General features: G+C 48.1%; 1 protein-coding gene across 7 annotated transcripts in view; it reads right to left on the reverse strand.

The window, feature by feature from the left end:
• Tiam1 (TIAM Rac1 associated GEF 1) overlaps nucleotides 1-13,915 on the reverse strand; it is a 385,599-nt gene that overhangs the window by 118,557 nt on the left and 253,127 nt on the right. For all 7 annotated transcript variants that reach the window (XM_052741102.1, XM_052741097.1, XM_052741100.1 and 4 more), the window contains one exon: nucleotides 9,915-10,888. In XM_052741102.1, the coding sequence (XP_052597062.1) occupies nucleotides 9,915-10,877 (963 nt within the window). In that variant the 5' untranslated portion in view covers nucleotides 10,878-10,888. The remainder of the gene's footprint in view (nucleotides 1-9,914; nucleotides 10,889-13,915) is intronic.

Below are 13,915 nucleotides of genomic sequence, written 5' to 3' on the forward strand. Positions count from 1 at the left end.
TTTTGAAAAGCTAATTAGCCACAAAGTGCAAGGGCCCTGTGACAATTCAGAGACCAGTAAAATCAATTGGCCACTTGTAGCTAGAAGTAGAATGCAATTAGAAACTGTTTTTCTTGGTCAGGTTAATTTCCCTGATGGATCTAGCTTAGTCCAAATATACCTGTCCAGAGAAAGCTGTATACACAGCATAAGAGAATTCACTGTTCAGTAGAGAAAAAAAGAGTGTTGACTTGTGGAGGCCTTTGAAATGGAACTGTTCCTCCTATGTTCCCCTCCCCTCTTACATGCAACACACACACACACACACACACACACACACACACACACACACACACCCTTTGGTTCTCAGTACCTCCTCCTGGACATACAGTATACTGTCCTTTAGTAATCTCAGTATAAAAATGCTAATTCCAGGTAAAAGACTATACTAATGTAGGACTCCATTTCCTCATATATACAATGGGCAGGCGAGCAAAGGTCTACTTGGGCTTCCTATCAGAACCCTGGGCCCTGCGTATGGCAGGCAAGCCCTCTACCACACAGCCATGCCTCGAGCTACTATGCCCATATCTACTTAATAAAACACTTCATGATGTGCTAAGTGATGGTGTTAACCCTGGAAGAGTGCATCAAACATGCCGGGCACCCTGTACCCGCACACAAATATGAGGCCTTCCTTACATGGGATAAAAGGCACCGCCTCCAAGCTTCCTGTACCAACGTGGAAGGGAGTGTGCCTCTGAGGAATCCGGTATAAACAAGATCTCAGGAGAAAAACAAGCAGGCAGATAGGTGGGAGCTAAATGCTAATTAGGCATTTAAATCATCTTCACGCTCTGGAAACGGCACAGCAAATAAGAAAATGATGACGTCATCTACACTGAATTACCAGTTATGGGGCACTGCTGATAATTATCATTACTAACTTGCTAGAAATAGGAGGCCAGCTCTCTCCCCTTTTCATCCTCTCTCAAGGCAGTAAGTAGCTCCATGGCTTTCTAAGTTTCCAGCAGCCATTTGTCCTGTAATTATTCCCAGTGGGAGTGACTCACGACTTCTCTCAATACAACGAAAACTGAAATTCTTTTTTTGGTGGGGGAAGGGGCAGGGTTTCAAGACAGGGTTTCTCTTTGTAGCTCTGGCTGTCCTGGAACTCACTCTGTAGCCCAGGCTGGCCACAAATTTACAGAGATCCGCCTGCCTCTGCCTCCTGAGTGCTGGGATTAAAGGTGTGTGCCGCCAGCACCTAGCTGGAACGGAAATTCTTAGTTACTAAAAAGGGAATCCAATACACAGCACATACAGGGCAGCAAATGTCGTAAACATTTCTTCAGGTAACTGCTGATGCTTGAGTGCTCTAGTCCACATGGCATGAATCATCCCCAGCCCTTCATCTGCTCCTCTACGGATGCGCTTCCGCCTTGGAACCATCCTTCCTCTACTTCCTGGACCACCTCGGGTCTGTTTTCTTCCCTCACTGCCTCCACATCTGTTACCATGGCAAGCTTCCTTCCACTAACCCCGGGCCGCACCCTATCGCCTGATAAACTTTCCCAACCCGTTAGGGTGGGTTCCAGAGCCTGTCACTCACGACCCTGCACACATGTCCAGCATCAGCCCTTGGCTTTGGGTGAACTGAGACACCCCTCCTTCGAGGGCACGGTTCCAACAGCTCTTTCTTGCAGGAATATCCATGTTCCTTGTTTTCTACAGCCTTTCCTCTCCCTTCCCCTCGCCAGCAGTCGCCATGCCGACCCCTCTGCACCCTCTCCACTTCCCCTCGCCAGCAGTTGCCATGCCGACCCCTCTGCACCATGTCCACTTCCCCTCGCCAGCAGTCGCCATGCCGACCCCTCTGCACTATGTCCACTTCCCCTCGCCAGCAGTCGCCATGCCGACCCCTCTGCGCCATGTCCACTTCCCCTCGCCAGCAGTCGCCATGCCGACCCCTCTGCACTATGTCCACTTCCCCTCGCCAGCAGTCACCATGCCGACCCCACTGCACCCTCTCCACTTCCCCTCCCCAGCAGTTGCCATGCCGACCCCTCTGCACCATGTCCACTTCCCCTCGCCAGCAGTCGCCATGCCGACCCCTCTGCGCCATGTCCACTTCCCCTCGCCAGCAGTCGCCATGCCGACCCCTCTGCGCCATGTCCACTTCCCCTCGCCAGCAGTCGCCATGCCGACCCCTCTGCGCCATGTCCACTTCCCCTCGCCAGCAGTTGCCATGCCGACCCCTCTGCGCCATGTCCACTTCCCCTCGCCAGCCAGCCCTACCACAACCACACGGGGATCCTTGCTGTTGCTCAGACATGTGAAGTGGCCTCCCACCTTACGCTCAACAGCCAGTTCTCTCCTCTCCTTCGAACTCCAAGTCTGACCTCTCTTAAGGTCACCATCTGAAGTTGCCTGCCACACTCCCCAACACCTCATCACCCCAGTTGCGCTTCTGGAGCGTATCACTTACTATTGCACTACCCAGTCTGTGCCACGTACACCCCCGTTTCACTGCAACTCACTACGAGCTCTGGAGTTTTTCTCGCCGACACATCCCAAGTGCCAAGAATAGCGCCTGGCATGGGGTAGGCACTTCAAACATCATTACTGAATAAACTAACTGCTGCTCATTTCCCACCACTATCTCAAGACACGGAGAATATTTCTTGTGGAGAAACATTCTACTTTGATGTAAAGGTTTAGTCATTGCCAAGCTCACCAAGGCTCCCCTAAAGTTGAGATGACGAATGAGTCTCTGCCGTAAAGCTTACATTTACAACTTCAAGCAGCTCTATGCCGTCTTCTGTGGATACAACCACAACTCATTTAAAATCTTTATTTAATTTTTCAAAGTACATACATAAACTCAGAGGGAAACTGGGTTACCTTATGGACCCAGAGCCCTTGTCCGTGGGTGTTCCAAGATTAACTGGGCCCAGCTGACAGATGAAAAGCCGGTCATGTTCTTGAGTTCCTCACTGGGTTCTGAAGACCCTGTCCGACCTTTAGAGCAGGCTGGCTTCACGGTCACATCCAGCAGGTCCTCACATCACCGGATGCTACAGTCCTGGTTCTAGCCGTCTCTCCCACACTGTTCTGACACAATGTGAAGTGAGGAGCACACACTTTTCTCTACTGGTGCACTACAGTAAAAACTGTGATTTTTCACACACCTCTTTTCATATAAATGAGCAGCAATCCAGGAATGGACCTGAGATCCCTAAGAGACCTGCCTGCAGGGGATCCCTGCAGCTCCTCCTTTCCCAGCTCCCTGTGCAGAGGTCAAATGCTACACAGGACAGCTGAGCAGCACACTGTAAAGGATGAGGAACAGACTGGAGACTGATGTGACCCAGAAGTCAGAGACTCATACAAACACAAAACAAAACCTCATATCCACACAACTATGTTTAATTTGTTTGTTTGTTTGTTTTTGTTTTGTTTTGTTTTTCGAGACAGGGTTTCTCTGTGTAGCTTTGCACCTTTCCTGGATCTTGCTCTGTAGACCAGGCTGGCCTCGAACTCACAGAGATCCACCTGGCTCTGCCTCCCGAGTGCTGGGATTAAAGGTGTGTGCCACCACCGCCCGGCTCTATGTTTAATTTTAGATAATAAAAATGTAAATGTAAAGATATTTACATGAATGTGAAACTGGACTATTCCTAATTTAAAATGAATTAATGAGCACTTCTTACATTTCTATTTCAATTACTAAAGTGATGACTACTGCAAGACATACCCCCATACAAACAGAAGCTCCTTAATGTCTAGAATGTTTCTGAAGTGCACACAGTGGTCTGAGAAGTGTGGCTGTTAGCTGTGAGCCAGTCTCCCAACTGCCCACCCACCACCCACTGCCTCCAAAAAGATCTTGGCAAAGGAGTCAGACGTCCTTGTTGGAAATGGATGGGCTTTTTTCAAAACAAGTTATCTCACTTCAGAATGTACATGCCAAAAACGGTGAGATAAAGATGGAAGTCCCCAAAAATCAAAAACAAACAAAACAGAAGGTAGAAGAAGGAAGGAAAAAGAGGAGCTCTAGAAAAATAGATTCTGTACGAAAATATTTTGTTTCGTGAGGCGTTAGTGTAAGAAATCTTTTTTTAAAGCACTCCTTTATTTACTACTTTTTTACTACTTTTTAAAAAGTACTTCCTTTATTTACTACTTTTTTTTCAAGTACTCCTTTATGCAGGCCTGGGTGTATGTATGTATACCTCATGTACGCAGGAGCCTACTGAGGCCAGAGGGGGCATCAGGTTCCCTGAAAGCAGAGTGACAGATGGTTATGAGCAGGTGTGTGGGTCGTGGGAACTTAACTCAGTTCCTCTCCAAGAGCAGCCAATGCTCTTAACTATGGGGCCATCTCTCTAGCACTTAACAAAGTAACTCCTTACCAGACATCTCTAAATGGACTTTAGGGGACCCACGATTCCCAAAGATGATATCCAAAAAGGTGTGGTCCATAGGTTTATGTCAGAACAAGGACCAAGGTTTTTAGCTGGTTCTCAAAGCATCCAGGGCAAAGGTAAAGGCTTGTTTGGCTATGGGGCAAATTTCTGGCTATGGGGCAAATTTCTAGCTCAGGCAATACACTCATTGCTGAGTCGTGTGAGCTAAGTGGTCAAACCAAATAAAATTTTTAAAATCAAAATGATTTTTCTAAAAACTTAAGAGACCCTTCTGATCTAATACTAGGCCCTTCAAGCCAGGCATGGTGGCGCAGGCCTTTAACCCCAGCACTCAGGAGGCAAAGGCAGGTAGATCTCTGTGAGTTCAAGGCCAACTTGGTCTACAAAGTGAGTTCCAGGACAGCCAGAACCGTTAAACAGAGAAACCCTGTCTTGGAAAAACAAACAAAAAAACCTGAGCTCCTCATCCTAGTAAAACTATCAACCGTTATTTGTTGATCAAAGGAAACATCAGGGATAGCTTCTCGAATTTTCCCAGTCATCTAATGAGAACCAGCAGTACCAATTTCATTTTTAGCCAACAAGGCCCTTTTTCCTTGGACAGAATTGAGGATTTTAACCTTACCGTCTAAGGCTGTGGAAGGGAGTGCTCTCGAAGGAAGTGCAAACACCGTGGAGTTCCAAGACCAGAATTTTTTGTTTTTTTTTTTTTAACTTTATTTTGCAAGCATTGGTTGTGAAGGTGTCAGATCTCCTGGAACTGGAGTTACAGACAGTTGTGAGTGCCTAGGTACTGGGAATTGAACCCGGGTCCTCTGGAAGAGCAGCCAGTGCTCCTAACCCCTTGAGCCATCTCTCCAGCTTGAAGACCAGAATTTTGAGATCTTACACTTAAGCTCTTCAGGTCTCCCTCTGTGGTAGTTTGAATGAGAATGGCCCCCAGAGGCTCACAGATTTGAATGACTGGTCACCCGAGGAGTGGCACTATCTGAAAGGACTAGGAAGTGTGGCCTTGTTGGAGGAGGTGTGTCACTGGGGGTGGGCTGTGAGGTTTCAAAAGCCCATGCCAAGCCCAGGGGTACTCCCTCTTCCTGCTGCCTGCAGAAATGGATGTAGAGCTCTCAACTACTGTTCCAGCATGTGGTAGTTTGAATGTAATTGGCCGCCATAATCCCATAGGGAATAGCACTATTAGGAGGCGTGGCTTTGTTGGAGTGGGTGTGGCCTTGTTGGAGGAAGAGTGTCACTGTAGGGGCGGGCTTTGAGGTTTCCTATGCTCAGGATACTGCCTAGTGTGTCAGTTGATTTCCTGTTGATTGTAAGATGTAGTAGTCTCAGCTCCAGCACCACTTCTGCCTGCACACCACCATGCTCCCCGCCACAACAATACCTGACTGAACCTCTGAAACTGTAAGTTGAGCCCTCTCAATTAAATGTTTTCTTTATAAGAGTTGCCATGGTCATAGTGTCTCTTCACAGCAATGAAAACCCAAACCAAGACACAGCCCCATGTCTGCCTTTCTTCTGTTATGCTCCTCACCATGATGAAAATGAACTAAACTTTTGAAATTGTAAACCAGCCCCAAGTAAATGCTTCCCCTTGTAAGAGTTGTTGTGGTCATGGTGTCTCTTCAGAGCAACAGAACACTGACTAAGACACCCTTCTTCCCTGAAAGGCTATGGAGTCAGGTAAAGAGGGTCTGGGAGGTTCCTCCAAGGAGTTGGCATCTTGAAACCAGGCTGAAATGAATCCCTAAGGTCTAACAGAGCTCTCTGCCTCTTCCTGTTCCCACTAGATACCAAGGTGCACAGACTTCCTGAGACGGCTGAGAGGTTGGCAACAGGCCATCACACCTCGGCCTAGACCTCCTCACACCTCTCTAGATTCTCTGGCTCCTTGCAACAGGCTTCATAGAGCCAAGTCACATTCTATCACTTCCCCCTTGGGTGAATGAAGGTCTCCTCAAGTGTGTACAATGGCTCCAAGCCAAACCTTCCCTCAGGCACTCCACAGACATGCTGAGCCTGACCAGATCACCAACCGCAGAGTCCCCTCTCTCCTACTCATCCTTTGAAAGCCTCAGAGCTACAGAAGTGGGACTCCAGAGCACGAAGCCACGCCTTGCCTTCCTAACTAAAGCCACTATTTAGTGGGCATCTTTTACTTTCGAGAGCCAACGTTCTAAGTTGTCCATTCCTTCCCTCCTAGAATGCTTAATCTCCCTGGGAGTGTCCTTTGAAACCCAGATTCATGAGTTTAAACAACCAAAAGGCAGGAAGCAAAAACTCCCAAACCCAGACTTGCTGACACCTTTGACTCTGAATGACCCTGGGCTACCCTCTCCTTAATCTGTTTCCAAAGAACTAGGAACCGAAGAGCCAAGTTCAGCCCGAAATCCAGCAAGCCATCAATGAAATCCAAGGAGCAACCTACTCTGTACTGTTGCTGAAACCAATAACTAAACTCTGCTCCATTTGTCCTCAGTACAAACTACATACAGCATGTGTACATGTACAAAACACACGTGCCCAGACGTGTGAATTAAACAAATAATTGTGTGCCAGATACTATGGCTCATCATATGTGATACTTTCAAAGCTTACATGTGAACTCTACAGCTTGCCTGTTTCAGTAACAAATCCAACCACTGAGCACACAAAAACAGGAAGAATGGCCAAAGCCTCTTTTTTTGATCATTTTCAAATCAAATGAAATTGGCCACATTATTTTGGATCCAGTATGTTTTCTCCGGGCTGAGAGGTCGCGCGCTCTTGGGCCAAATGTCTGCCAGGAACTTTTTCCGGTGGGAGTGAAATGGTTGACAAAACTCCATCACCAGGGCCGACCAGGAGACTGAGATCTATGATTCAAGCTTGCTACAGAGGTCCCTTGGGTCAGAAACTTTGAAAAGGAAAAGACACATTCTTTTCAAGGAAGCTTCCACACCCACCATCTCTTAAAATACACTGTTTGGAACACAGTGGGCTCAAACTTAGACTAGGAAAATGTGGGTGGATGGATAGTGTTGTGCATAATTCTGGGGTTTGTTTCAAGTCATTAAAGATCCTTACTCAACATATAAAGTCAATACCAAAATAATACTTCCGTTCATTTTCTAGGCTCCACAGAAGGCTTCCAAGCACGGCACTCCTTTTGGCTCACCTAACACAGCCCTGCTGGAGGATGGTGTCACTCTCCCCGAAAGAAGTGACTTACCCAAGGACATCCAGCGGATAAGCAGACAAGCCAGCATGCAAATGGCCTTCTTAGGATTCCTAGCCCATAGCACTTTGCATTACATTAAGCAGTGCCTTTATGAGACACCACACTTAGATGATCTCACTTCTATACATTAACTTGGGAAGTCAGCAAGCCAAGGGATGGAGATTTCATATTGCAGTCTCCCAGGGGAGCCCTCAGTGGAGCTGATCTAGACGGGAGCATCGTCTCGCTTTGCCCCTGTTCCATGGGTGGTTGGGATTTAAAGGCCTGAAGCATGTGGGGCCAAGCCGAGGTCTGGCTGTCTCTGGTGTTACAACCATGGAGACAGAAATCCAGAATATAGCTGGGTAGCCCTCTCCAACCTTACAGAGAGAAAGGTTGAATCATTCCAGGCAAAGGTGTTGTCTAGGTCAACATACCCTTTGCCAAGGCAGGCAGAGTATCTCTCTGAATCAGTCCTGCAATGCCAATTTGATTGGCAGACAATTTCAGAGGAGCCCTTCGGTGCTTTCCATGTGTCCCTTTAATAGGTCACCAGTCGATGACCTGTCAAACTGACCGTTCAGTAGTGAGCCTCGCAGGATAGTAGCAGGACCATCAGGTAGGATGTGAACCTGTCATTTCTGCCATAATCTCACTTTTGTTATCATCTCAACTCAGAAAAAGAGAGGTTAGAATTCAGGCAGTACCTCTTAGATGCACAGTTCCTGCTCACCTTCAGGAACTCAGATGACACATTCTGATTCTTCATCAACTCAAGATCTGGGTACAAACACCCAACTGCCCCAAGTCTTCAACCCACACAGTACCACTAACAATGCTCAGGGTTCTAATGGTGAACCAAATCCACCCCCCCCCCCCGCCCCCACCGGCTGCTGCCTAAGTGCCAGGCTTCATGACTCACGGATGATTTCACTCCATTTTCTCAAACTGTCCTATTATTACCCCTACTTGGTGTGTGCATATCCACAGTGCTGAGGATCTAACCCAGAGCCTCTTGCAGCCAAGCAAGTTCTTTGCCACTGAGATCGAGTCCCCAGTCCCATGACCTCCACTTAGGCAGGTGAAGAAATCAAGGCTTTAAAGCAACTCCTAACTTGCCCAAAGTCAACCAGGTAGGGAGAGATGAAGTCTTAGGACAATGGCTTTGGCAGCCTCAGCAAAATCCATCTTCAGGAAGAAACCCAGCCTCACACCAGGCCCTGTACCACTGGTCCACCTTAAAAGTCACTCTGCCAGTGCCCAGTTGACCCAAACCAGGGCTAGGCCAGGGAGTGCAGCACTGCCCCCTAATGGGCAGGCCAGAGTGCAGCAGCAGGTCACCATGATACCCAATGTCTTTCAAAGCAAATGGATCAGATCCACTTTTGGATCAGAAGCGCAATCCACTGATCACTTCTCAACCTGGTCAGAATCCTGAACTCCCCCAAATCTGCCACAAGGAACAAGAGCATCGGGAAAGGACCAAAGCATGCAGGGCTGTCTGACGGTCACTCAAGCTATCCTTGCCAGCCAAGTCAGCGGGCCCTCCTTCCACAGGTCACACACACTTTTCGAGTCTTCTGCAAATCTGCTCAGACCCCTCCTCTCCCCTGCATTCAACTGCCAAGCGAGCAGCTAGGCATCTTTATGCCCACCCTTCAGGGGGGCCTCTAACAGTCAGGGTTTGCCCCAGGTCAAACCATTTGGCTACACACTAGGCACTGGGAACCCACCCATGTTATTCCTCCTGCTAGACCTCCCTCCAGAGACAGGGCTGGCCGCATGGCCAGGAACAGGAAATTGAAATGGCTCCTGGTAAGACAGCAAGCCTGCCAATACCAGAGAGACGCCGACAAATGACCACTGAATCGAAAGGCTCCTTCCAAGGAGCTGCCGCACCGTCGTCTTCTTCTCCCCACCTGCTGCACCGTGGATATGAGCCCCAAGTGCCGCCACCCACCATGCCCGCGTGCCCACAGAGAGGACCGAGTGAGAAAGTCCCGTCGGGGAGGTGCTGTTGAGGGACTGAGGTGAGAGGCAGTTTCCCAGTATGAACTTAACAGGGCTATTGCCATTCCTAGCACACCCTCCCGCCTCACCCCACACACACCCCTTAATCCCCACCCCTTCCCCACAGAACTGGAAGAGGGGCGCAGCCAAAGCCATACCAGCTGCAGCAGCTGCCAGATAAACCCTGAAAAGCCCGATTTTTAACGCGAGGAACTGGGAAGAGCAAAATCATGCGCTTTAAGAGCCATGCACCACTTCCAAAATACGGAAACAGATCTCCGAGGCTTTACCTGGGTTGTTTTTGCTCTTCTGCCTTGCATGCTCTTGCTAAGGCTAATTTGTGGGTTGGTGGCACCTTCGGAAAGACAGTGCGATTTCCTACAGGGAAGTGTGTTATAATTACTGTACGGAGGAGTCTCTTCAGCAGCAGCCGGTGGCATCTTACGCTTTGCGAGATCAGGAATATCAGACACCAAATTCCGACAGTAGCCTGAAAATCTGTTCCTGGGTCCTCCGTTCGCCTTCACCCCAGAGTTTTTCTGAGCGTACAAGTCACCCAGGGAGTTGGCTCGCTGACAGGTGCTGAGCTGCCTGGGACTCGTCTCTGCTTCCATCCCCCGAGCCTCCTCACAATCCTTCTCTTCCGCGGAACCCAAGATTTCTTCGTTGCTTGTTAAGTGTTCTTGGCTCAGATCTGAGAGTGAGAATTCCAGGCTGTCCTCCCGCCAGATGTCTGCAGATTTGGAGCGTTTCTTCTTAAAGCTCGCTGTCTCCATGAACGTGGGCCCATTGGATGTATAGGGACGCTGCCTCCTGCCTCCCTCAGCCAAGTACGTAGCGTCATCCCCGTAAAGCCGGCTCTCCTCCGAGTCTGGCATGCTCTGCACAGAGGCGGCTGTGAGGACCATGCTGCCGTCTACGCTGGGGGTGACGGAGGAATCCGTGTAAGACACAGGTCTCAAGCCCATATCTACTCGATCCACCCAGATGGGGTCCCCGAAGTCGTCTAAGGCTCCTTCTTGGGAGAAGGGCTCCAAGCCATTTTCAGCCAGGGACTGGGGGATGCTGGGGGTGCTGCTAGACCGGGTGCTCACTTCGGAGTTCCTGTGGATCGCCTTCCCGGAGGAGGCATGCCGTGTCCTCCGTGTCTTGTGTGACAGTCGCAGGGAACGTGATGTGTGTTTCCGCCCCAGGCTGGCATGCTTTTCTCCATAAAACTCGTGGTCTACATTTTGGCTTTCTGCGTTTCCCATGGTTTTATGGTCTGTACAGCAAAGGGGGAAGAGCGGGGGGGAAAAAAAGAGGAGATAATTGAGTCTGTGTTCGAATGGGTATAAAGATCCCAGCAGTAAGGGCTCAGGGTCAGGCTAAGCAGACACTTTAACTATGGGGTTAGGTAAATAAAAGCACAGCTTCTGGGTGCTTTGGGCAAATATATGGACAAATATATCTCACCTGGCAACAGGTGAGATAACCGTTATCTATTGAGATAGTCCCCAGAGAGGTGAAACACGCGTGGAAATTCAGGAGGGAGCTGTCTTTGCTCAGAGGGCACGTGCCCGTGCTCAGAGGGCACATGCCCATGGGACACCCTGAGTGTTGCTCCCATGCAGATGGCCAATCTGCTTGCCTTATCGTTCTTCTGAAGTATCACAATGATATATTGGAAAGTCTGTTCTTACCAAACACTGAAATCTCAGGTACAAACCTGGGTGTCCATTAAAAAAACAATTTTCTTTCTTCCTTTATGCCAGGGGTTCTGTTTTCTTGTTTTTGCTTATATAGTTTTATCTGTTCCACCGTTTGGGCAGTTGTGGGTTTTTTCCCCCTGCTTTACTTGGATTCTAGCCACACCTCAAAAATCAATCAAAACTTGAAAGCCTCAAAATGCATATCTAATCAATTTTTTCCTAACAAATCAAAATCATGAAGAACATAGACTGCTACCATCCCTTTCACAGCCACTCTGAAAACTTTGATCTGAGGGAGGAGGGGCATAGGAAGGGCAAAATGAAAACCTCGCTCGGCAGCTGACTAATGGATTTATTTCTGGGAGCAAATCCAACCTGTGAACATGAATCTGGTACAGAACGCCCCAAGACAGAAAACGCATACTGCGAAACCAGCGAACTCAGTCCAGCCTAGCGGGACCAACCGGGTTGACTCAATCCTCCCTTAACACATCCCTAGCCTCCATCTCTGACCTGATGACACAATGCTGTTGCAAAGGAAATTTTTCATGGCTTCACAACTGTGACTCTATCTGGCCTCGATCCTTGCTCCAGGAGCCTCTCCCGTGCTCTTGCGAGCATAGACACTCAAGATAACACACATGAAAGGAAAAAAGAAAACAGGGCCTCCCTCGGCAAATCACGGCACTGGCTCTGTCAACTGCATGCAGAGCCATGTGTTCAAGAAACATCTGCTGAGCACCTACTGTATTCTAGAAGCCAGAGGTGAGCAGTGAATGACGCACACACCTTCCACTCTTCTGAAACTGAGCTAGCCAGGGAAGGTGCGCTGTAACAAGGAGAACACAAGGTGCCAAGAGGGACGGGAAATGAGGTTGACGATGACAGCAAAAAAGACAGAAATGCATTAAGGGAAGGTACCTTCCTGTCGGCTCAGAAATCACTACAGTCCCACTGTTGACTCCAAGCAGTGGCTTCAGCTCTGACAAGCACATCTTATTGTAAGACAATGTACGGCACACAGGAAAAACCTCCAGGTAATGTGCCACTGGGTTCAGAGGTAATCCATCCAGATACTAGATGTTCAACTATTCCTATACTATTCCTATACTAGAATATTCCTCACTCAGTCACACATCATGCTTCTCAAAGGGGATCTTCTTTAGATTCCCCCCTTTTTACCAGCAGCAAGTACATCTCAAAGCAACAATGTTCACACTTCTCTGGTTGATGCCTTTAAGAAGCATAAGGAAAACCAAAAGATTAATGGTCCATGTAAGACCACAATACATCCCTAAGTCTAGCACTTGCTACATGTTTTACAAGCATATGTAAACACAGATTTCACTAACACTAAAGGCCATGGCCAATTTCCTAGAACTCATGTTTTATTATTTTGTTGATTTTTGAGGTGTTAGGAATCCAATAGAGGACCTTGCTCATGTTAAGCACGTGTTCTTCATTCAGCTACATGCCAGCTCATACAGCTATTGATGGAATTTGAACCCCGAGCCTCATGCATGTTACAATGAACTACAGCCCCAACCCCAGCTCCTAATTTTCCAAAATGCTAAATTAAGTATAAATTAAGATTCCTAGTGGGGCGTAGTGGGGCATGACTTTAATCCCAGCACTTGGGAGGCATAGTCAGGTGGATCTCTAAGAGTCTGAGGCCAAGCCTGCTCTACAGAGCAAGTTCCAGGATAGCCAAGGTTACATAGAGAAACCCCGTCTCGAAAAGCCATAAATAAAGATTCCTGTATGTTTTGCCAATAAACAGAAAACTAGGAACGAGTGTTGGCTGCAGCTTAATTTAAGACTCATATGGGTTGAAATTCAAAGGAGGAAAGAATTATAGTGAATGAACAGAATCGAAGAAAAGCCGGAACTGTCAACTTCCGAATCACACTTGCCCTCCTGTATTAAACTACCAAAAGTCTGCAAATATAAGCGAGAGCTTTCTGGGCAGGTTTCTTTCAGTCCAGAGAAAACCAATCAACTTAAAAGCCCCAAGAGAGTGTTCCTAAAGGAAATGGCCCAACGTGCAAGAATTATAACAGCCCATGCATCAAGCTGACGGGTCTGCTGGATTAATAGCACTTTTAGTAGTAAGATGCTTTTCATGAGCCAAGGTAGGAAGGAAGCCATTTTTATCTCGGGGATAAGAACTCAGAGACAAATGCCAAATCTCCTAAATCCTACCAGGACAGATTCTCAGGGGATGACCTCAGCAGAGTCAGCACAAAGTATAAAGCAACAGAAGTTAAGAAAAATTAAGTTTCTAGGGGCTACAGAAGCACTCCTTAATTTGAAAGCTTCTCCCCTGAAGGTCCCTGTAGGGCAGGCTGGGGAGTGGGGACGGGCTCTGTAAATAACATAAGGATAAAAAATTAAAATTGCTCACTACAGAGGAAACACAAGCCCTGCCCCAGGCAGGGACGCCCAGAGAGCTGGTAAGCCCCAGCCCTTCTCCCACCCAGGTAAAATGTCAGCTACTGCCATCAGCTTCCTATTCCATCCCCCTTGCAACCTGTGATTGGTTTTTATTTCAAACATGGAAACCTGGTTTCCAGTGTGCATGTGTGTGTGTGTGTGTGTGT

This window comes from Peromyscus californicus, unplaced genomic scaffold, assembly GCF_007827085.1.
Source record: "Peromyscus californicus insignis strain IS unplaced genomic scaffold, ASM782708v3 Scaffold_16__1_contigs__length_79575227, whole genome shotgun sequence".
Lineage (NCBI taxonomy): Eukaryota > Metazoa > Chordata > Mammalia > Rodentia > Cricetidae > Peromyscus > Peromyscus californicus.